The sequence below is a fragment of the Jaculus jaculus genome, chromosome 7 (assembly GCF_020740685.1).
Source record: "Jaculus jaculus isolate mJacJac1 chromosome 7, mJacJac1.mat.Y.cur, whole genome shotgun sequence".
In the NCBI taxonomy this organism is placed as follows: domain Eukaryota; kingdom Metazoa; phylum Chordata; class Mammalia; order Rodentia; family Dipodidae; genus Jaculus; species Jaculus jaculus.
In genome coordinates, this window is record NC_059108.1 from 29,469,354 (window position 1) to 29,494,482 (window position 25,129).

The 25,129-nt window shown below is 44.6% G+C and overlaps 1 protein-coding gene across 7 annotated transcripts in view; it reads left to right on the forward strand.

Annotated features, from left to right (window-relative positions):
• Lats2 (large tumor suppressor kinase 2) overlaps window positions 1-25,129 on the forward strand; it is a 78,888-nt gene that overhangs the window by 38,063 nt on the left and 15,696 nt on the right. Inside the window, exons 1-2 of one of the 7 annotated variants that reach the window (XM_045154856.1) lie at window positions 4,722-4,966; window positions 5,328-12,416. The exons of 4 other annotated variants lie outside the window; for them this stretch is intronic. In XM_045154856.1, the coding sequence (XP_045010791.1) occupies window positions 12,321-12,416 (96 nt within the window). In that variant the 5' untranslated portion in view covers window positions 4,722-4,966; window positions 5,328-12,320. Of the gene's footprint in view, window positions 1-4,721; window positions 4,967-5,327; window positions 12,534-25,129 lie in introns of those variants that run through there. 2 more of the 7 variants (XM_045154857.1, XM_045154858.1) reach the window with 2 other exon arrangements.

The following is a 25,129-nucleotide window of genomic DNA, read 5'->3' on the forward strand; positions in this document are numbered from 1 at the left end:
TTGTCCTTGGGAAGTGGATTTAATTGTGGAAGACAAGGTAAGCAGTTGTGGCTTTACCCTGGTAGATAGTGGGAGTTTTTCCTGTGCATTTCTCTCTGCAAAGCAGTTACCTTTCTGTAGGTCACATGAGAGCTGCTGTGGGTGCCAACAGCAGGTTGATGCCATTGCTAGACCTTGGATAGAGGTAAAATGTGAAGAAATGTCACGTATCTCAGAACTTTCTGGCCATTCTTGAGAGTACAAAAGAGGAAACAGCTTTTTACAAAGTGCTCATTAGAGAAAAATCAAGTTTTTGACATTCCCTCAAATCCCATTTAGAGCATCTACCTAGGGGAAATTTAAAAGTTAGATATTTGTGACACTGAAGTTATTTTGCTTGTCTCTTTTTGGCATGTTTATGAATACATTTGAGTTTTGGTGAATTGGTGTTAACCATTGGTGGTGACAGCTGTTCTCGATGGTGTGTATCTTCCTCCTGCCAGGAGGAAGTTGCAGTCTGTGTGAATCATGTGTTCAGTACCTGCCAAAGTCCTGATCTTTTCTGTGTCTGAAGGGTGGCATGTGACAGGGCAGGATCCTAAGGGCAGCCACCATACTGCCCACACCCCACACAGCTTCTCCCAGTGCTTGTTGCCATCCGGCTGCCCTTCTTTCACCTGTGCTGCCCATCAGATGAGGAATTTGATGGTGGGAGAGGAAGGAAAGCATGTGTTCCTGTCCAGTCTTAGCAGAGCACAATCTTCACTAACACCTCAGTATGTGCAAGATGTTGGCTCCAGGACCCTTTCTATGGATACCAAAGTCCATGGGTGCTCAAGTACTTTGCAGGTGGCATACTCCGTAATCCCAGCACTTGGGAGGCTGAGGCAAGAGGATTGAGAGTCTGCTTCTGTAAAACCTGTACACATCCTTCTGTCTGCTTTAATACCTCTACATGATGTGTAATACTTAGTTCAGTTTAAGTACCAAGTACATAGTTGTGATACTGAATTGTTGAGGGACTACAACAAAAAAGTGTGTGTGTTCACTACAGATGTAATTAATTTTTTTTATAGAGTGGCATCCTGTAGCTCAGGCTGGCACACCAGCTCATAATCTTCCTACCTTAACCTTCTGTCTGGCTTGTGCTCAATGCCTGGCCAGTTTTTGATCATTTTAAAAATATTTATTTATTTATTATTTGCAAGTAGATGGAGAGGGGAAGAGGGAGAGAATGGGCATGCCAGGATCTCTAGCCATTGCAAACAAACTCCAGATGTATGTGCCACTTTGTACATCTGGCTTTACGTAGGGAATTGAACTTTGGTCATTAGGTTTTGCAGGCAAGCACCTTAACTGAGCCGCCATCTCTCCAGCCCCCCCCCCTTTTGTTTTTTTTTTGTTTTTTGGTTTTCCAAAGTAGGGTCTCACTCTAGCTCAGGCTGACCTGGAATTCCATATGTAGTTTCAGGGTGGCCTCAAACTCATGGCAGTCCTCCTACCTCTGCCTCCCACGTGCTGGAATTGAAGGTGTGCACCACCACACCCTGCTCCTTGATTATTTTTTATTAGGTTGGTTGAACCAGCAGATGCCCAGCCTTCAAGCCCAAGAGTTCCAGGGGACCACTTGTGCTCCTTTCTCCCTGCCCCTAACTTTGTATTGTCATGCACAATACATGAATACAAGAATTTTCTATATCTGTTTTTCCTACATTATTTGACATTGTAATCCCATTGCCAAATTTCAGTTTTCATGACCTGAATAAGTTTGATGAGAGGGAAAGAAAAAGGACACATCAGAGGGTAAATAGACTAGTCTATCATATTACACGGGGCATCACTAAACTGAATGCTATTAGGCTCTAGCAAAGGTCTCAGCTTTACCCCTGTACAGTGTCCTTGGGAGCAGCTCTTGGGTTTAGTACTCTCTGGTACGTTGTTTCTGAGCACAACCCCCCCACCTCCCACCTGTGTGCACTGCTCTAGGTGACCTAGGCATTACCTCTCCTGCTTTTTTCAAATCATGTCAACAAAATTTGGGCCCTTTCCACACATGTTGAAATGAGTAAGCAGTAATTTTTACTTTCATTGGGCATAATCATCAGTATTCCCTTAATAATAATCAGTACTCCCTTAAGCATATTAGTCAGTTAAGAAATGGGGATAGGAACTAGAGAGATGGATCAGTGGTTAAAGGTAGCTAGCTTGCATGATTTCCCAGTACCCACATAAAGCCAGATGCACAAAGTGGACCATGTATGTATTCGTTTGCAATACCAAGAGGCCTTGGCGTGCCTCCTTCCTTTCCTCCTCCTCCATTCCCTCTTTCCCTTCCTTCTTTTCTTCCTTCCCTCTCTCTGTCCTTGCAAATATATAATTTTTTAAAATGGGAATGTCAGGCATCAAGCCAGGGCAGCTGCCTAGGTGGATTGAAATGAACGCACAAATCTCTGGTCATGTCTGAGAGTTTCTGGAGTAGGCTAGTTGAGGTGGGAAAACCTGCCCTAACTAGTCAGCACCATCCCATGGGCTAGTTCCTGCGCAGTATGAAAAGGAGAAAGCACGGTGGCACACATTTAGCCTTAGCGCTTGAGAGACTGAGGTGTAGAAGAGTCACTGTATTTCACTGAAAGAGGTTTTGCTATTTGGGAACATGAGTTGTTTGCAGTTTTTTTTTTTTTTTTCAGAGATCCCTTTAATTAGCTGTTTTAGATTGCACTTAGGAAAAGTATCAGTTCTTAGGCATGACTTGTGGAGGTCAAAAATTAGATACCTTTTGAGACCAGTCACCTAGCAAAGAACTGGAACTAACCTGGTTTGGGGGCGGGGGTTGTACAGGAGGAGTAGGCACGAGGGTAGGTTGTTAAGCAGTAAGCAAAAGTCCTCCAAGGTCCTGATACAGATGGAGCTGTGTTTGCCTGCCTTTTGTGAGCTGACTGTGCATGCCATGGGGAGTCAAGCCTGGAAGCACTGTGCTAGCACATCCTTCCCTTTCTTTCCTCTCTCCCCTTTTTCCTCTCCATCCCTCAGTTTCTGGCATAAAGAACTAATGGGTCAAGGAACAGCACTGTGGAGAAAGAGTTGAGGCTTGGGACCAGCAGCCTGGGACCTTGGTGGTTACTGTTGGACCTAATTGGTGTTGACTAATGACAATGTGCTGGTGTGCACCTTTAATCCCAACATGAGGGAAACAGTGAGTTTCTGATTAGCCTGGGCTAGAGTGAGATCTTACCTTGAAAAAAATTTTTAAAAATGAAAATATTCTAAGCATGTATGAGAGAGAGGAAGAGGGAGAAAGAGGTGGTAGCCTTTCCACACAAATGTGGGTTTTTGAAAAATGTGCTTTGTGATGTATGCTGTGCACAGGGCTTCTGTTCTTCACAGCCCTCCTCAGGTACCCCTTCCTCCCATGTAGCTCTCCTCATTATTGAGCTGGTCTGCCCCACTCACAGCTGGCATTATCACTCCAGTGGCAAACCATATCTGCTTTGTAGTGTTTTTGCAAGTTTTTTTTTTTAATAACCCTTCATGTAGTAGGATTTTGCAACTCACTTTTTTTCTTTTTTAAAAAAATATTTAGCTGGGCATGGTGAGGCACACCTTTAATCCCAGCACTCAGGAGGCAGAGAGGAAGGAGGATCGCCATGAGTTCGAGGCCACCCTGAGACTACGTAGTGAATTCCAGGTATTTGAGAGAGCACGAGACACAGAAAGTATGCATGCACCAGCACCTCCTGCCATTGCAAAAGAACTCCAGCTGCATGCATCATTTTGTGCATCTGGCATTATGTAAATACCAGGGAATTGAACCCAGACCGTCAAGCTTTACAAGCAAGCATCTTCAACCACTGAACCATCTATTACCAGTCCACAATTCACTTTTTTCTTTTTTTAAAAAATGAATAACAATTTGTACTTATTTATTTGACAGAGAAAGAGAGAGAGTGAGAACGGGTGCACCAGAGCCTCCAGCCATGGCAAACAAACTCCAGAGGTGTGTGCCCCTTTGTGCATCTGGCTTATGTGGGCCCTGAGGAATCTAACCTGGGTCCTTTGGCTTTGTAGGCAAATGCCTTAACCACTAAGCCATCTCTCCAGCCCACATTCACTTTTTTCATTACATGTTTGCAGTTTATCCGTGTTGGTAGATGAAGCTATGGTTCATTTTAGCTCCTGAACCGTGTTGGGCTGTATAATTAACTATGCCCTGCTTGTTTTTTTATTATCTTGCTGATAGACATTTTGAAAGTCTGCTGTTTTTACAGCAAATAGAGAGAGCTTTCTTTTGTTTCTTGCTTACACAGGCCCTCAGTAGAACGCAAAGTGGTATTTCAGGGATGTGGTCAAAGTTTGAACCAATTCTCAATCCTTTCCTCAATTTATCTATTCAGATATCTATCCTGCTAGTATTGGGCACTTTAAATGTTTGTCAATCTAATGAATATGAAGCACCTCTCTTTAAATTTTTTTTATTTTTATTTTTCGAGGTAGGGTCTCACTCTAGCCCAGGCTGACCTGGAATTCACTATGTACTCTCAGGGTGGCCTCGAACTCACGGCGATCCTCCTACCTCTCTGCCTCCTGAGTGCTGGGATTAAAGGTGTGCCTCACCATGCCCAGCTATATCTCTCATGTTTTACAATTCCATGGTTACTGATAACATTCAACTTCTTTTGATTATTTGAAGGTTTGATTTTGTTTGTTTTCTTTGCAGTGCTGGAGATTGAACCTAAGGCTCTGTACAGCATTGTTCCACTGAGCTACATTACCAGCCTCTATTTGGGTTTTGAATTCAGACTTTACCATTGCCTGTGATGATTACTCAATGGGCCTCAAAGATGGATAGAAGCTGAATACCCATATTTTAGGGCTAGGAGAATTGGGGAGCTGTGCACAGTTCTGGCTCTGAATCTCCGTCCTGAGTTATGCTGAGGGAATGCCACCACCCCATGAAAAATGCACCAAAGTCTGGAGCAGTGGGATCCAGGTAAAGAGGTCTGGCTGGAGCTGGAAAGACCCTTCCTCCAGGGCTCTAGCAGTAGTACCAGGATTGTCCTGTGGAACTGTGGCTCAGAAGACCTCAGTCAACAAGGTGGGAAGATTACCACCTCGTGTCTGTGACATTACACTAGCCTATCCACCTCTTCCCTCTCCTCTACTGAGCAGCTAAAATGGTTTGCTTTGGTTGCCTTAGTTGACATAAAAACACAGCTGTCACCTTAAAGGGAATAATAGTTTATTCTGGATCCAGAGATGAGTGACCATAACACAGGAATACAGATTATTTAGGTTGCCCCAAATACCATTTTCCACTGTTTCATGAAGTTTTTTCTTTTCTTTTCTTTCAGTGAACCAGTGAGTTTATTGGGGGTCAATTACAGAGCAAGAAGAAGGGTTATATATAGGAACATGGACCCCCCCCTCCAAAGCAGCCACTTTGATGGGAATTCCTGTCGGGTTTACTACTTGGATGCTCCTCCTTCAGCCTCAGGATGAGGGCTTACTTACAGAGCATGGGGACCCCAGAGCAGCTGCACCACTGAGAAGTCTCATATCACTCTTGAGGACCTCCCCATGACTATTTCCAGGAGCTCCTTGTCCCTGTCCAGGAGTATGTGACCCCCCTTCCCCAAGCAACACTTCAGTGGGGCTCACTATGCCAGGATTACCTCATGGGTGGTCCTCCCTCAGCCTCTACGTTCAGAGCATGGAAACACCACCTCAGTGGAGCTCATTGTTCTAGATCTTTCATCTTCTATATACCCTGTTTCCCTCTGACATCGCAAGACCCCATGCATGGTTATATACAGCTGGTGCAGGAGGCAGCTGAATCTCAGGTGGGGATCAGATTACCCTCACTGTGCCTTCTCTTGTGAGTTGACTCAGCTGCTTTTGATGACATTGGCAATAGTAGCTTACACTGCTTAATGGGGAGGAAATTTGCCAGGAGTATGGAGACCCCAGAGCAGCACTTCAGTGGGACTCACTATGTTGGGCTTAGATCCATGGATGCTTCTCCCTCAGACTTGGGGTAAGGGCTTACTTACAAAGCATGAGACCCCCCCCCCCAACAAACAGCAGCACTTCAGAGGGCTTTATATATATATCTAAACCCTGTGGAGGCTCCCTGCTCAGGGTGACGGCTTGCTTACAGAGCTTACAGACCCAAAAGCATACTTTGTTGGATTATTGAGATTACCTGTGTGGATGTTAACCCGTTCAGGCTCAGGGTGAGAGCTTGCTTATAGAGCATGAGTTTCACCCCCCACACACACACTCACAGAAGGAGAACTTAAGGAGCCCAATGAAAAGAGCCCAGAAGGAAACAGCCCAGCACTTTTTGCATGTGGTGAGGACAGTCCTTCCTCAGGATAATAAGAACAACAAGCCAGACAGAGTGCTAACAGGAAACTACAGGATTTTAGAGGTGGCATGACACAGTCCCTTGCAAAGAAAAACCAGTTTGAAAGCGATCTCAGTGCTTCCTTTAAAAACCCTCAGTGATAACCTTGAACATGTCCTCACGAAGCAACAACAGCAAAGGCAGGACCATCATCCCAGGTACCCTTGGGGGCTTGTGCATTTCTGTAACCAGTGCTAAGTAGATACAAGTGCAGAGAGCTAGGAACAAGAAGGAAAGCTCACTGCTATTAGCTCACCAGCAAAGGAATATTGTGCACCAAGCCCAGATGGCCAGAAAGTGACATTGGGATATGTTAAAAATTTACAAGAGATATTCTTAAAGAGAACCAAGGCTTTGGGTGAAAATTTACCTCTTGGTGGATAAAGTCACATACTGAATGAAATGAAATGGTCAACATGGAGGAAAAACTCATAAAGAATAAAGAACAAGAGCAAAATATGCCCCCCCCCCATTGGAAAGTACCTTCAATCCATGCATTCCCGAGCGCTGAAGAAAGCATGTGGTCCTGGCATCTGCAGTCAAGGCACAGCCTTTGGTGTACTAGCAGGATTTCCAGTAGAAAGCAGCTTGCCTCCTTTATCATTTGTTTGCCACATGCAAGACTCCGCCTCTCTTCTGCTGTCCTCACTCTGCCATAGGCCTCAGGGCCTTGGCCTGTGGTTCATTTTTCTATCTCCAGCTTTCTGCCGAGCCATTATTGACTGTTCCGACTGGGGGTCCATTAGCATTTTACCCATGCGTGCAAGTTATGGGTCCTCTCATGAGTTCCAGCTGTGATGTTTCAGCCAGTCAGACATATTCTCTTGTCACTGCCCATCATGTATGCTAAGTGACACCTCTGAGGATGGCGAGGTTCTGAAGGCTGTGTTGAGCACCAGGGTCTGGCCAAGTCCCAGAAAACAGTAACCATGGCACCCAAGGCAAGGAAGTCCTTAGAGCTGCCAAATGTCACCAGATGCTTGCAGATCCTACTTCCAATGACTCGAGGAGCCCAAGTGTAAAGAGCCCAGAAGGAAAAAGCCCAGCACTTTATGCATGTAGCGAAGACAGTCCTTCCTCAGGATAATATGAACAACGCGCCAAGGAGTGTGCTCACAGGATGCTACAGGATTTTAGAGGTGGCATGACACAGTCCCTTGCAAAGAAAAACCAGTTTGAAAGCGATCTCAGTGCTTTCTTTAAAAACCCTCAGTGACAACCTTGAACATGTCCTCAAGGTGCAACAACAGCAAAGGCAGGACCATCAACCCAAGAACCCTTGGGGGCTTGTGCATTTCTGTAACCAGTGCTAAGTAGATACAAGTGCAGAGAGCTAGGAACAAGAAGGAAAGCTCACTGCTATTAACTCACCAGCAAAGGAATATTGTGCACCAAGCCCAGATGGCCAGAAAGTGACATTGGGATATGTTAAAAATTTACAAGAGATATTCTTAAAGAGAACCAAGGCTTTGGGTGAAAATTTACCTCTTGGTGGATAAAGTCACATACTGAATGAAATGAAATGGTCAACTTGGAGGAAAAACTCATAACGAACAGTCAGGAGCAAAATATGGCCCCCCCCTTGGAAAGTACCTTCAATCCATGCATTCCCGAGGCGCTGAAGAAAACATGTGATCTGGGCATCTGCAGTCAAGGCACAGCCTTAGGTGTACTAGCAGGATTCCCAGTAGAAAGCAGCTTGCCTCCTTTATCATTTGTTTGCCACATGCAAGACTCCGCCTCTCTTCTGCTGTCCTCACTCTGCCATAGGCCTCAGGGCCTTGGCCTGTGGTTCATTTTTCTATCTCCAGCTTTCTGCCGAGCCATTATTGACTGTTCCGATTGGGGGTCCATTAGCATTTTACCCATGCGTGCAAGTTATGGGTCCTCTCATGAGTTCCAGCTGTGATGTTTCAGCCAGTCAGACATATTCTCTTGTCACTGCCCATCATGTATGCTAAGTGACACCTCTGAGGATGGCGAGGTTCTGAAGGCTCTGATGAGCACCAGGGTCTGGCCAAGTACCAAAAAACAGTAACCATGGCACCCAAGGCAAGGAAGTCCTTAGAGCTGCCAAATGTCAGCAGATGCTTGCAGGTCCTCCTTCCAATGACTCGAGGAGCCCAAGTGAAAAGAGCCCAGAAGGATAAAGCCCAGCACTTTATGCATGTAGCGAGGACAGTCCTTCCTCAGGATAATATGAACAACATGCCAAGGAGCGTGCTCACAGGATGCTACAGGATTTTAGAGGTGGCATGACACAGTCCCTTGCAAAGAAAAACCGGTTTGAAAGCGATCTCAGTGCTTCCTTTAAAAACCCTCAGTGACAACCTTGAACATGTCCTCAAGATGCAACAACAGCAAAGGCAGGACCATCATCCCAGGTACCCTTGGGGACTTGTGCATTTCTGTAACCAGTGCTAAGTAGATACAAGTGCAGAGAGCTAGGAACAAGAAGGAAAGCTCACTGCTATTAGCTCACCAGCAAAGGAATATTGTGCACCAAGCCCAGATGGCCAGAAAGTGACATTGGGATATGTTAAAAATTTACAAGAGATATTCTTAAAGAGAATCGAGGCCATGGGTGAAAATTTTCCTCTTGGTGGGCAAAGTCACATACTGAATGAAATGGTCAACTTGGAGGAAAAACTCATAAAGACCAGTCAGGAGCAAAATGTGGTCCCCCTTGGAAAGTACCTTCAATCCATGCATTCCCGAGGCGCTGAAGAAAGCATATGATCCTGGCATCTGCTGTCAAGGCACAGCCTTAGGTTAACTAGCAGGATTTCCAGTAGAAAGCAGCTTGCCTCCTTTATCATTTGTTTGCCACATGCAAGACTCCGCCTCTCTTCTGCTGTCCTCACTCTGCCATAGGCCTCAGGGCCTTGGCCTGTGGTTCATTTTTCTGTCTCCAGCTTTCTGCCGAGCCATTATTGACTATTCCGATTGGGGGTCCATTAGCATTTTACCCATGCGTGCAAGTTATGGGTCCTCTCATGAGTTCCAGCTGTGATGTTTCAGCCAGTCAGACATATTCTCTTGTCACTGCCCATCATGTATGCTAAGTGACACCTCTGAGGATGGCGAGGTTCTGAAGGCTGTGTTGAGCACCAGGGTCTGGCCAAGTCCCAGAAAACAGTAACCATGGCACCCAAGGCAAGGAAGTCCTTAGAGCTGCCAAATGTCACAGATGCTTGCAGGTCCTCCTTCCAATGACTCGAGGAGCCCTTGTGTAAAGAGCCCAGAAGGAAAAAGCCCAGCACTTTATGCTTGTGGCGAGGACAGTCCTTCCTCAGGATAATATGAACAACGCGCCAAGGAGTGTGCTCACAGGATGCTACAGGATTTTAGAGGTGGCATGACACAGTCCCTTGCAAAGAAAAGCCAGTTTGAAAGCGATCTCAGTGCTTCCTTTAAAAACCCTCAGTGACAACCTTGAACATGTCCTCAAGATGCAACAACAGCAAAGGCAGGACCATCATCCCAGGTACCCTTGGGGGCTTGTGCATTTCTGTAACCAGTGCTAAGTAGATACAAGTGCGGAGAGCTAGGAACAAGAAGGAAAGCTCACTGCTATTAGCTCACCAGCAAAGGAATATTGTGCACCAAGCCCAGATGGCCAGAAAGTGACATTGGGATATGTTAAAAATTTACAAGAGATATTCTTAAAGAGAATCGAGGCCATGGGTGAAAATTTTCCTCTTGGTGGGCAAAGTCACATACTGAATGAAATGGTCAACTTGGAGGAAAAACTCATAAAGACCAGTCAGGAGCAAAATGTGGTCCCCCTTGGAAAGTACCTTCAATCCATGCATTCCCGAGGCTCTGAAGAAAGCATATGATCCTGGCATCTGCTGTCAAGGCACAGCCTTAGGTTAACTAGCAGGATTTCCAGTAGAAAGCAGCTTGCCTCCTTTTTCATAATTTTTTGCCACATGCAAGACTCCGCCTCTCGTCTGCTGTCCTCACTCTGCCATAGGCCTCAGGGCCTTGGCCTGTGGTTCATTTTTCTATCTCCAGCTTACTGCTGAGCCATTATTGAATGTTCCGATTGGGGGTCCATTAGCATTTTACCCATGCGTGCAAGTTATGGGTCCTCTCATGAGTTCCAGCTGTGATGTTTCAGCCAGTCAGACATATTCTCTTGTCACTGCCCATCATGTATGCTAAGTGACACCTCTGAGGATGGCGAGGTTCTGAAGGCTCTGATGAGCACCAGGGTCTGGCCAAGTACCAGAAAACAGTAACCATGGCACCCAAGGCAAGGAAGTCCTTAGAGCTCCAAATGTCAGCAGATGCTTGCAGGTCCTCCTTCCAATGACTCGAGGAGCCCAAGTGAAAAGAGCCCAGAAGGAAAAAGCCCAGCACTTTATGCATATGGCGAGGACAGTCCTTCCTCAGGATAATATGAACAACGTGCCAAGGATTGTGCTCACAGGATGCTACAGGATTTTAGAGGTGGCATGACACAGTCCCTTGCAAAGAAAAACCAGTTTGAAAGCGATCTCAGTGCTTCCTTTAAAAACCCTCAGTGACAACCTTGAACATGTCCTCAAGATACAACAACAGCAAAGGCAGGACCATCATCCCAGGTACCCTTGGGGGCTTGTGCATTTCTGTAACCAGTGCTAAGTAGATACAAGTGCAGAGCTAGGAACAAGAAGGAAAGCTCACTGCTATTAGCTCACCAGCAAAGGAATATTGTGCACCAAGCCCAGATGGCCAGAAAGTGACATTGGGATATGTTAAAAATTTACAAGAGATATTCTTAAAGAGAATCGAGGCCGTGGGTGAAAAGTTTCCTCTTGGTGGGCAAAGTCACATACTGAATGAAATGGTCAACTTGGAGGAAAAACTCATAAAGACCAGTCAAGAGCAAAATGTGGTCCCCCTTGGAAATTACCTTCAATCCATGCATTCCCGAGGCGCTGAAGAAAGCATGTGATCCTGGCATCTGCTGTCAAGGCACAGCCTTAGGTGTACTAGCAGGATTTCCAGTAGAAAGCAGCTTGCCTCCTTTATCATTTGTTTGCCACATGCAAGACTCCGCCTCTCTTCTGCTGTCCTCACTCTGCCATAGGCCTCAGGGCCTTGGCCTGTGGTTCATTTTTCTGTCTCCAGCTTACTGCTGAGCCATTATTGAATGTTCCGATTGGGGGTCATTAGCATTTTACCCATGCGTGCAAGTTATGTGTCCCCTCATGAGTTCCAGCTGTGATGTTTCAGCCAGTCAGACATATTCTCTTGTCACTGCCCATCATGTATGCTAAGTGACACCTCTGAGGATGGCGAGGTTCTGAAGGCTCTGATGAGCACCAGGGTCTGGCCAAGTACCAGAAAACAGTAACCATGGCACCCAAGGCAAGGAAGTCCTTAGAGCTGCTAAATGTCAGCAGATGCTTGCAGGTCCTCCTTCCAATGACTCGAGGAGCCCAAGTGAAAAGAGCCCAGAAGGAAAAAGCCCAGCACTTTATGCTTGTGGCGAGGACAGTCCTTCCTCAGGATAATATGAACAATGAGCCAAGGAGAGTGCTCACAGGATGCTACAGGATTTTAGAGGTGGCATGACACAGTCCCTTGCAAAGAAAAACCGGTTTGAAAGCGATCTCAGTGCTTCCTTTAAAAACCCTCAGTGACAACCTTGAACATGTCCTCAAGATACAACAACAGCAAAGGCAGGACCATCATCCCAGGTACTCTTGGGGACTTGTGCATTTCTGTAACCAGTGCTAAGTAGATACAAGTGCAGAGAGCTAGGAACAAGTAGGAAAGCTCACTGCTATTAGCTCACCAGCAAAGGAATATTGTGCACCAAGCCCAGATGGCCAGAAAGTGACATTGGGATATGTTAAAAATTTACAAGAGATATTCTTAAAGAGAACCGAGGCCGTGGGTGAAAAATTTTCCTCTTGGTGTATAAAGTCACATACTGAATGAAATGGTCAACTTGGAGGAAAAAACTCATAAAGAACAGTCAAGAGCAAGATGTGGCCACCCTTGGAATGTACCTTCAATCCATGCATCTGCAATCCAGGTACAGCCTTAGCTGCACCAAGGGAATTCTGGTACAAAGCAGAACATCTTTATTATTTCTGTTTATACATACAAGCCTCCAACTCTGTTATGTACCATGTGATCCCTAAACAGCTTGGTGAGTAGTTTTAGTGACAGTGTTGGAAGTTTGAGACTTCCACTCTGTAGCAATTACAGAGTTGTCTTCTCTCCAACTGTGGCTATTATATTGTGCCTATAAATGCCAGTTAATTAGAGCATTGCCTCTGTGGCTTTATATAAGTTATATCTTGAAAGTTTACATTTTCTTCCTGCTATTAAATTAAAAATAAGCTGTGGCGGTTGTGTTTTAGTGTATATTCATGTTGATCTCTCAGCAGCTTCTGGATTTGTGGTTTGATATGTTTTGAGTATCCTTGGTGTCTGTCTCCATCACCATGGTACAGGTTGTCAAGCTTGCTATGGAAACTACACTCTTGCTCATTTCGCCAATTCCTCTGTTTCACCTGGGCCCTGGCTGGTGTGTGAGGGGTGGTTTATCTCCTTGGTTCTTGTTGCCTTCTGCAAAAGAAAAAGCATTCTCCAAGGGAGATTGTGGTCAACATACGTTAAATGGTATAATTGTTGTTCATCAGGAGAGATTTTTCTTGTTGTTATTGTTTGTTTTTTTGTTTTTGAGGTAGGGCTTCACTTGAGTCCAGGCTGAAATGGAATTCACTATGTAGTCTCAGGGTGGCCTTGAACTTACTGCAGTCCTCCTACCTTTGCCTCCCTAGTGCTGGGATTAAATGCATGTACCAACACACCTGGCTAAGAGAGATTTTGATGGTTGTAGCCTCTCTTTTGGCCAAAGATTAGTGGGAGCTTCTCACTGGAGTGTATGATTTTGGTTTCCATAGGATTCTGACTTGGGTTCCAGTTCCAGCTAAGGCTTCCTTTCCATTGAGAAGCTCTCTTAGCCAATCAGAGAGCCATTGGTTACCCACCTAGCCTGGGTGCCACTTTTGCACAGGTGTGTCCATTTTGTCAGACTGGTTACTTTAGGGGAAAAAAAAGATTTTAATTCTATAATTAGAGAGAGAGAGAGAGAATGGGTGCACCAAGGACTCTAGCCACTGCCAATGAACTACAGACACATGTACCACCATGTGCATCTGGCTTATGTGGGACCTAGAGAATCAAACCTGGGTCCTTCTCCAGCCCCATAGTTGCTTTTGCATATCAAAATTTTTCATTACTGTGCCTAATTCCATCTTTTTCAGGGTGAATATTTATTCTGTGCTATTATGGTTTTTTCTTTTCAGTATTATGGCTTAGTTATGAGACCTTGGGCTATGGGGATGTTTGAACATCACTGGGATAAATAAAAACTGTTGGGGGCTGGAGAGATGGCTTAGCGGTTAAGCGCTTGCCTGTGAAGCCTAAGGATCCCGGTTCGAGGCTTGTTTCCCCAGGTCCCACGTTAGCCAGATGCACAAGGGGGCGCACGCGTCTGGAGTTCGTTTGCAGAGGCTGGAAGCCCTGGCGCGCCCATTCTCTCTCTCTCCCTCTACCTGTCTTTCTCTCTGTGTCTGTCGCTCTCAAATAAATAAATAAAAAATTAAAAAAAATAAAAATAAAAATAAAAACTGTTGGTACCATCAGGTTATTCATGTTCTCATGACTATGGATCATGAGTTAATCCTCTTTCTTCCTTTCTTTTTTTTCTTCCTGTTTTTGGTTTTTCGAGGTAGGTTCTTACTCTATTCTAAGCTGACCTGGAATTCACTATGTATGCTCAGCGTGGCCTCAAACCCACAGTGATCCTCCTACTTCTGCCTCCCCGAATGCTGAGATTAAAGGCATGCACCACCACACCCAGCTGCTGTCTTTTTCTTTTTCTTTTTTATTTCGTTGTGCATACGAGGGTGAGGGGCTCCAGGGCCTCTTGTCACTGCAAAACAAACACCAGATGCTTGTCCCATATTTTGCATTTGGCTTATGTGGGTGTTTTGAGAATTGAACCTGAGCCAGCAGGCTTCTCAAGCAAGTCCTTTCTAAAGACAATTTCAACACAATACAGAACTTAGGTGGCAAACCCACTGTTTCCTACCATCCTCCCTCCTTTTTAGGGAAGTGGACAGTGGACTAGGAGACTGCAGGTGGGAAGTGGCTATTGTCAAGATCAGCTGTGTCACATGGCTCATTTTCTTCCTCTGCTCATTGATGACACATTTTCCTGACATTTCTCCTTCCAGTGTCCTAGGTAGAGCTCATAGCAGGGTGTGAATTAAACTTCAGTTAAGCCAGGCATGGTGGCATATGCTTTAACGCCAGCACATGGAAGGCAAGGGAGGAGGCTTGTGAGTTTGAGGCCAGCCTGCGACTACATAGTGAATTACAGGTCAGCCTGGTAGACCCTATATCAAAAAAAAAACAAGGGCTAGTGAGATGGCTTAATGGTTAAGGAGTTTGCCTACAAAGCCTGAGGACCCAAGTTGATTCCCCAGTACCCATGTAAGCCAGCTGCACAAGGGGACACATGCATCTGGAGTTCTTCTGCAGTGGCTAGAGGCCCTGGTGTGCCCATTGTCTCTCTTGCTATTAACTCTATCTCAAATAAAGGGAAAAAGTTATTTTTAAAAAATAGAGCAAAAGAAAAAGCTCCAGTTAATTCCCTATTTGAGACTCTCCTCACCATGTACGTTCAGACAGACAAGCGTCCAGGTAGCCTTGCCTTGGGTTAGAAAGATGACACAAACATTAAGGCCTGAGGAGGCCTAAGACTGCCCAACTTTGAATCTCCAGAAACTATGTAAACAGCTGAGCATGGCCACAAATGTCTGTAACCCCAGTCTTGGGTGGGGTTGGGGAGGAGCAGAGACCAGAGAATTGCTAGGACTCATGAACAGCAAGCTGTTACTAGTAAAAGACAACATTGCAAGGAAAAAAATAGGCTGGTGAGTGATGGAAGAGGATACTTTATGTCTCTTTCCATCCACCGCAGGTGTAGTAGACAGCCTCGCATCACTGAGATGAACTTTTTTTTGGAAAAAGGGATTTATTGAAGTTTAAAGATCCAGAGGAAGTTCCATAATGGCAGAGGAAGCTGGCCTGCTCTTACAGGACCAAACACACAGAGAGAAGCCACAAGCTAAGCCAAAAGCCACACAGCACACTTTGCATATCTGTAGATTGGAATTTCAAACTCACCACCACACCTAAAGATCTGCTCAGTGACACCTCCTCCAGCCAGGTGGCTGCAGAGCCAAACTACAGACTAATCACTGAATATATTGGGGGCCATCTATTCAAACTACCATAGCAGACAGGTGCACAAGGCACTCATCAGCACATACGTGGGCATACCCCCCACATACCACATCAAAAAAAGAAAGAAAGAAAGAAAGATGATGATGCATGGTGGGGACAGGCTTGTGAAAGTAAAGTTATGCTGTCTCAGGTGATTTGACTCTTCCCTGCGGTGGTTAGCATAGGAGACTTGCCCAAGCAGAGGTGGCCAGCAGAAGGAACAGACTGCTTTCCTCAGTCCAGAATACCAGCTATGTATATGCAGTTTTGTCATTATAAATGCGTGTTCATAGGCACCCAGTTCATTCCTACACTCATGTATTCACACACATGCTGTTTAGTAACCAGTATTGCAGAAGTTTGATTCTTCCATCCTTTTATGAAAGTATTCTTTTTTTTAATTTTTATTAGCATTTTCCATGATTATAAAAAAATCCCATGTTAATTCCCTCCCCCCCACACTTTCTCCTTTGAAATTCCATTCTCCATCATATTACCTCCCATCATAATTATCGTACTTACATATATACAATATCAACCTATTAAGTACCCTCCTCCCTTCCTTTCTCTTCTCTTTATGTCTCCTTTTTTTTTTTTTTTTTTTTGGTTTTTCAAGGTAGGGTCTCACTCTGGTCCAGGCTGACCTGGAATTAACTCTGTCATCTCAGGGTGGCCTTGAACTCATGGCAATCCTCCTACCTCTGCCTCCCGAGTGCTGGGATTAAAGGCATGCGCCACCACGCCCGGCTTTCTTTATGTCTCCTTTTTAACTTACTGGCCTCTGCTACTAAATATTTTCATTCTCACTCAGAAGCCCAGTCATCTGTAGCTAGGATCCACATATGAGAGAGAACATGTGGCGCTTGGCTTTCTGGGCCTGGGTTACCTCACTTAGTATAATCCTGAAAGTATTCTTATAAGTACTTTTGTACATTATGTTTTACTGGTTTTTTTTTAAATTAATTTATTTATTTGAGAGCGACAGACACAGAGAGAAAGACAGATAGAGGAAGAGAGAGAATGGGCACGCCAGGGCTTCCAGCCTCTGCAAACGAACTCCAGATGCGTGTGCCCCCTTGTGCATCTGGCTAACGTGGGACCTGGGGAACCGAGCCTCGAACCGGGGTCCTTAGGCTTCACAGGCAAGCACTTAATCGCTAAGCCATCTCTCCAGCCCTTTTTTTTTTTTTTAATTAGAAGTGTAAGCCAGGCTTGGTATAGAGTATGCCTTTGATCCCAGCACTTGGGAGGCTGACATAGGACTGCATGAGCTCAAGTCAGCCTGGACTAGAGTGAAACCCTGTTCCCCCCTCCCAAAAAAAAACATTGGGCTTGGAGAGATGGGTTAGTGGTTAAGTAAGGCACTTGCCTGCAAAGCCTAAGGACCCAGATTCAACTCTCCCGGTCCCATGTAAGCCAGATGCACAAGGTGGCACAAGCGCTGGAGTTTGTTTGCAGTGGCTAAAGGCCCTGGTGTGCCCATTCTTTCTCTCCATTTCTTTCCATCTCATTTAAATTAAAAAAAAATTGAAGTGAGAAGCTAGGTGTGGTGGCACACGTCTTTAATCCCAGCACTCAGGAGGCAGAAGTAGGAGGATAGCTGCGAGTTTGAGGCCACCCTGAGAATACAGAGTGAATTCCGGGTCAGCGTAGACTAGAGTGAAAGCCTCCTTTGAAAAACAAACAAAAAAAATTGAAGTGAATTTTTCTCAAAAAGAGATTGAACGTAGATAATAATACTTGTACCTAAGTTTAGCAAACCTTGAAGAAAAAATTTAAAAACACAGTGGTAATAATTTTGTAATCTAACCAAATATTTTAGAGCCTACAAAGATATAAGACTGCTGAGCGTGGTGATGCACGCCTTTAATCTCAGCACTCGGGAGGCAGAGAGAGGTAGGAGACTATATAAAGATTTACTGCTTAATATGCAGCCAAATTATGGTAAATAATATAGAGTAGCCATTTTGGGAGGGTTCTGGTTTGGTTTGGGGCTTGGTCACACCCAGCATAAATTTGAAGAAAATATTTGAGCCAGGCTTAATTCCAGCAGAGGTAGGAGGATCCTTGTGAATTCGAGGCCACCCTGAGACTACATAGTGAATTCCAACTCAGCCTGGGCTACAATGAGACCCTGCCTTCAAAAACCAAAAAAAAAAAAATGAAAAAGGAAAAAACAGTTTTTGAGTTTAGGGCTGTTGCCTGCAAAGCCTAAGGACCCAGGTTCAATTCCCCAGTGCCCATGTAAGCCCCATGCACAACATGGTGCATGCATCTGGAGTTTCTTTGCAGTGGCTAGAGGCTCTGATGCACTCATCTGTGTGCTCTCTCTCTCAAATAAATATAAAATACATTTTTTAAGTTTGAGTTTATTTGGACAAAAGCTTAGGAGATCAAAATTGAAGATAAGTGATATTTTTTTTTTCTGAATTATACAGGAGAAGTAAGGTGGCTATCAATTATATATTACTGTGTAATAAAACAACAATGATTTGGCTGGGCCTGCTAGGCAGTTCTATTTCATTCGCTGTCTTTTAGCTCCTTGAGTGCACAGTGGGGCTAGCCTTGCTCAGTGGCTTTACTTACAGGTCAGAGCGGCAGCAAACTGCCCGGGACTGGTGGGACCAATTGCCATGGACCCAAGGAGAGGAAGTGGAAGCAGCCAGGCTTGGGGACAAGGCTCAGAACTGGCACAGTGCAATTTCATGCCATTCTTTTGACCAGGCAAATCATGCAGAGAAGGAGGAATTGCTGGTGTTCTTGTCTTGGTCTAATCAAGTGAGGGACACAAGAATAGAAGTGGGATTCAGGACCTGTGAAACACTGTAGGGGTTTAAAACTCCTAGGGACTGAGGATGTATTTTCTATACCTCTATATCTATGGTGGCAAAATTTGTCTTTTACAAACAGCCTAAAGTTGAAAGAATTTTAGGATTACTTGTGCTCTCTTAATCTCATTGTATTAAGCTATAATCTGAAGAATTTTGTGGTCTGCTCATAATTTGGAAATAAGATAGTATAGAAAATTTTATTACCATGAGATTTGAAGTATGTGTTCTTCTAGCCTTTAACAACAACAACAACAAAAATCATTATTTCAACAACAAAATGAAGCCAAACTTAATTTCCCCAGGTTCTAATTAAGTTTTGTTCACAAGCATAGTTGGAAGTATATACTTAGGATACCAAGAGATATTAAATGTTGTTCACATCTGCTTACCTTATAGTTTTCTTCACTGTTAGTAATTGATGCTCAGCAGGTATTTGTGGAGCAGAATTATAGCTATGGAAAGTATCTTTTTTTGTGTGTTTGTTTGTTTTGGTTTTTTTTTGAGGTAGGCTTTCACTCTAGTTCAGGCTGACCTGGAATTCACTATGGAGTCTCAGGGTGGCCTCGAACTCATGGTGATCCTCCTACCTCTGTCTCCTGAGTTCTGGGGTTAAAGGCATGTGCCACCCTGCCCACCTAGGAAAGTATCTTTTTTAAAAAAAATAAAATTTTTTATTTATTTGAGAGAGACAGTCAGTCAGAGGGAAAGAAAGGAGAGAGAGAATGGGCACACCAGGGCATCCAGCCACTGCAAGCAAACTCCAGATGCATGTGCCATCTTGTGCATCTGACTTACGTCCTGGAGTCCTGGGGAACTGAACCTAGGTCCTCTGGCTTCGCAGGCAAATGCCTTAACCACTAAGTCATCTCTTCAGCCCTATGCAAAGTATCTTTATGGCTCTGTTAAATGTACTTGAAGAAATATATTAATTAAAATAACTTTTTCTGCTATTAGACATCTAGGCCTTTTCTAACTGCTATCCCACCACTCCTATTTGAAGAGCAAGTATTCTTTGGATTTTTTTTTTGTTTCTATTTCATTAATTTCTGCCCTAATCTTTATTATTTCTTCCTGTAGAGCAAGTATTCTTAACTCTGGCAGATATCATTGTGGAAGGAGACTTTAAAAAGAAATAATAAAGCTTGGGCTAGAGGAATGGCTTAGCAGTTAAGGCGTTTGCCTGCAGAGTCAAAGGACCCAGGTTCATTTCCCGAGGACCTACATTAGCCAGATGCACAAGGGGGTACATGCGTCTAGAGTTCGTTTGCAGTGGCTGGAGGCCCTGGCACGCTCATATTCTCTCTCTCTTTCTCCCTTCCTGTCTCCCTTCCTCTTCCTCTGTCAAATAAATATAAAGAAAATACTTAAGGGCTGGAGAGATGGCTTAGTGGTTAAGCGCTTGCCTGTGAAGCCTAAGGACCCTGGTTCGAGGCTTGATTCCCCAGGACCCATGTTAGCCAGATGCACAAAGGGCGCATGCATCTGGAGTTCGTTTGCAGTGGCTGGAGGCTCTGGTGCACCCATTCTGTTTCTTTATATCTGCCTGTTTCTCTGTCTATCTGTCACTCTCAAATAAATAAAAATAAACCAAAAAAAATGCTTAAAATAAAATAAAGCTCTTTTAATTTTTCAAAAAATATGTCTGTATACAGGATGGCTACCCAATAGGCTTTGAAAGCAAGTGCTTTTAATTGCTTTTTTTTGTTTTGTTTTTCAAGGTAAGGTATCACTCTAGCCCAGGCTGACCTAGAATTCACTATGTAATTGCCAGGTGGCCTCGAACTCATGGCAATCCACGTATCTCTGCCTCCTGAGCGCTGGTGTTAAAGGTATGTGTCACCATGCCTGGCTATTCTTTTTTTTTTCTTTTTTAATATTTTATTTATTGGAGAGAGAAAGAAAGAGACAGTTAGAATGAGTGTGCCAGGGCCTCTGGCCATAGCAAACTCCAGATACCTGTGCCACCTTGTGCATCTGAATCACATGGGTACTGAGGAAACTGAACCTGAGTCCTTAGGCTTTGCAGGCAGGCGCCCTAACTGCTAAACTATCTCTCCAGTCCTTTCTATTCTTTTGTAAAATATTTATTTGAGAGAGAAAAAGGCAGAGAGAGAATTGGGGTGCCAAGGCCTCTAGCCACTGCAAATGTACTCCAGTTGCATGTACCACTTGTACATCTAGTTTTATGTGGGTACTGAGGAATTAAATCTGGTTCCTTTAGCTTTGCAGGCAAGTGTCTCAAACAGTAAGTCATCTCTCCAGCACCCCCGCCGTTTTTTGAGGTGGGATCTCACTGTAGTCTAGGCTGACTTGGAATCACTCTGGTCCCAGGCTGTCCTTGAAATCACAATCATCTTACCTCTGCCTCCCCAAATGCTGGAGTTAAAGGCAGGCACCACCACACTTGGCTGGATTCTTTTTTTTTTTAATTAATTTTTTTTTTATTGACAACTTCCATAATTGTAAATAATATCACATGGTAATTCCCTTCCTCTTCTACTTCATTTCCCCCTTTGAAATTCCATTTTCCATCATATATCCCCCCAATCAGTCTCCCTTTTATTTTTATGTCATGATCTTTTCTTCCTATTATGATGGTCTTCTGTAGGTAGTGTCAGGCACTGTGAGGTCATGGATATCCAGGCCATTTAGTATCTGGAGGAGCACGTTGTAAGGAGTCCTATCCTTCCTTTGGCTGTTACATTCTTTCTGCCACCTCTTCTTCAATGGACCCTGAACCTGGGAAGGTGTGATAGAGATACTTTAGTGCTGAGCACGCCTTTGTCATGTCTTCTTAGCTCCATGGTGACTTCTAAGTCATCCCAAGGTCACTGCCATCTGAAAAGAGAAGCTTTTCTATACAACAGTGATAGTATCATTAACATATGGGTATGAACATTAAGAGAAGTGCTTACTGGGCAGTTTGGTGAGCATAGTATATACATTTAGCCAGACACAAGCAGACATTATACACTTTGGGCTGATGACTACCCCTGTCGTAGGTTTTCAGGATCAGGGAGGTATTCCCTCTCATGTGGCAGGCCTCTAGTCTAATTAGAGAGCAGTTGGTTTTCCCCGTAACAGACATACCACTATTGTACCCATTGGCTCATTTGGCCTGACTGGCCAAATTTAAGGCTTGCAGTGTCCACTGTTGAATATCTTCGCTTGTGATTCCTTTATCTCCCATTGAACTGCATGCAGAATGGCTTTTCCAGCTTTTTATCAGCTGGTCTACATGAAGTAGGTTTTCAGCTCAGCTCCAACAGGATCTCTCAGTGACCTTGAGCCCAATTATGTGGAATCTTTAGCAAGAGTTTTACCATCCATTCCTGGTTGGAAACCAAGGGCCTTGGCAATGGCCTGTAATGTTTTGCAGGTATCAGGGACCTCCCTGGCCAACAACTCACTGGAATGTATCCCGTCCCCAGTACTGAAAATTTTCTAGAACCAATCTATGCCTTCTGGTTTTTTTTTTTTTTAATTCATTTATTTGTGAGAGAGATAGAGCATTGGACACACTAGAGCCTATGCCACTGCAAAGACACTCTAGATGCATCTTCTACTTTGTGTGTCAGGCCTTACCTGGGTGCTAGAGGAATCAAACACAGTCTATGAGGCTTTGCAGGCAAGTGCCTTTAACCTCTGAGCTATTTCCTAGCCCCCTAATTTTTTAAAATTTTTATTAGCATTTTCCATGATTATAAAAAAATATCCCATGGTAATTCCCCCACACACACACTTTCCCCTTTGATTGATTTTTTTTTTTTAAGCTAGGGTCTCACTATAGCCCAGGCTGATCTGGAATTAAATTATGTAGTCTCAGGCTGGATTCACAGTGATCCTCCTACCTCTGCCTCCCTAGTGCTGGGATTACAGGCATGCACTGCCAAGTCTGGATAATTTTTGAGTCTTGATAAAAATTGGTTTGAAAACAGTTTATGGGGCTGGAGGGATGACTTCGTGGTTAAGGCATTTGCCTGCAAAGCCAAAGGATCCTGATTTGATTTTTCAGGACCCACGTAAGCCAGATGTACATGGAGGTGCATATGTCTGGAATTTATTTGCAGTTGCCAGAGGCCCTGGCACACCCATTCTCTCTCTCTCTCTCTCTCTTTCTCGCTCTCTCTCTCTCTCTCTCTCTCTCCCCCCCCTCCTTTTTCTTTCAAATAAATAAAAAATATTTTTTAAAATACAGTTTATGGTCCATACTGCCATGAAAAACATGGCTGTGAAGTTTTACCAGGCTACAGAGAGAGAGATTGTGTGTGTGTGTGGTGAATGCATATGTGTATGCAGATGTGTGCACTCCATGAGCATGCATTCAGAGGCCAGTGGAGAACTTTGGGTCTCTTACTGAACCTGCAGGTAGCTGTCATTTTTTTCAGTCAGAGTGGCTGGCCAATGAGCCCCCATGATACTACTGTCTTTGTCACCTATCCGCAGGCCTGGGGGTTACAGTGGGTACTAGGTATCAAACTCAGGCCCTCATGCTTGTAAAGCAAGCACTCCTACTTGTGGAACCATCTAGCCCTAGTCCATTTTTTTGTTACTAATATTTTGGTGCTAACAATGGTTAAAAGATGCTATTTTATTTTAGTGTTTCTTTGATCATTAGCAAAGCTCCCAATTTTTCATTTCGATTTAGTTTTAGGCCAAATTCCTTCAGCATTTTCTGCATATGTTACCTTTTAAAATTATTTTCCTCAGTAATGTTCAGCATGCATCCTGGACCTGAAGGAAATGGGATATGGCTTTCCCAGCAGACCTCAGAGACCGCAGTCAGGGGCTGAAGCATCTATCTGCTGCTGTGTAAGATAGTAACTCACCCTCCTTTCATGTACTCATTGAAAATGCAAAGGTCATTGCCATTTTCTCTCCTGTTTTAATAAGTTTTACTCGAGCATGTGTTGCCACACATTTATAGTCACAGCTGCTGAGGGCTCAGGCTGAACTCTCTCAGTTCTCTCCAGGAAGTATACAGGCTGGGAAAAAGGGTGGGCACCCAGTGTCTCACACATGCTATGCCGCCAAAGCTGTGTTTCTGGCAGTGGAATGGATAAAAACGCTATGTTCCATTGCATTTCCAGAAGATTCCTGGAAGCTGCTCTGGGAAGGAAAGACAGCAGCCAGCCCATGAAGGACAGTGGGCTGAGCAAGGGGCTTCACTGGTCTGAGCCTCCCCTGGAGTGGCTTCACCCCACCCTAGCTTAGAAGCAGCATCTGTGGACAGCCCAAGCTCCCTTTTTCTTTTCTTTCTCTAAGAAATCTGGCCCTTTAGCCCTGCACTCGAGGCTGAGGTGGGCTAAAGAGTAAGTTCTAGGTCATCCTGGCTATAGAGAGACCCTGCCTCATGGAAAAAAAGACGGGGAGAGGAGGAAGGGAGGGCCAACAAAGAAAAGACAAGAGAGAAATCTGTTCTTTTCGCTCCACAATAGCTGAGCCACCGTGACCTGTATGCCTTACCACTTCTGGTCATTATGTTTCTCCTGTCCATTCTCTTCCTTGCACTAAAATCACAAGTTATGTGAGAGGCTAAGAGACAGGCAGACTCGGGCTAGTGACAGGTACTGGGCGACCCAGCAAGGCCCAGCCAGAGTCCTTCATCTCTACTTTGTCAGCCAAACCTCATAGTTGGAATGTTAAGACACGGGATAATGACTTTGCTAACATTTGAAAAATGCTTCCTCACCAGAAAGGGGTGGGGGAAAATCTGCATGGGAAATTCCTTCCTTCATAGTAAACAGTCCCTGAATTTAAATGACTCTCTGCCATGGGGTGGTGCCAGTAAAACTGTCATACTCTATAGACTGTGAGCCCAGCTCCTGCTTTCCTGTGAGATTCCAGGGCTTCTTTCTGTCCACTGCCATCCTATGTGCCTTGTGTGTGGTGGTGAAGCATGCCACAGAGAAAGGGTACCATCAGCAGGCATGCCTACCATGATAGATAGAAGCCTCCCACCAGAGGTGCGGGCTAGGAAGGAAGGACAGTGGATGATGACACAGTTGTCGCAGTGGTCTGGGCTATCCCATAGAAAGCTCTGGAGCAGGTATATCCAACCTGCACCCAGGATAGCTATGAATGTGACCTAACATTTGTAGACAGGAACAAGAAACCAATGGCCAGTGGTTTTGGTTTGTACAAAGCAGTTGGACAATTAATGCCAAAAGGCTTGTAGTTAGGGACGATCTACTTTGTATGTTTTTAGTAGTGACAAAAGCTCTGAGATGTGATCCTGCAGCTGTCTTCTTCTAGGACTGTGACGAGACCTCATCACCTAGCATAGCCATGGAGCGTAGGGAAGCTCCTGGTGAGGGAGGTACTTCCCACCTGAACCTTGGCTCTTCCAGCTGGTGAACACAAGCCAAGTGCCACCTCACGAAACAATCCTGTGTTCCCTGTCATCTCCCAGCCTGCTTCTTCGGCTAGCACTTCTGTCTCTTCCTCTGTGTGGTGACACCTAAGGCCTTCTATCCTAGGCTTTTTCCTGGTTCCTTCTGGCTCTGCCATCTTGCTGGGTCCCAGCCCTGCGTCACCAGCTTACCAGCCAAATCCAGTTAGTGATTTTTGTCCTATCACTCAGTTGTCACACAGGAGCTAGGAGTAGAGCACT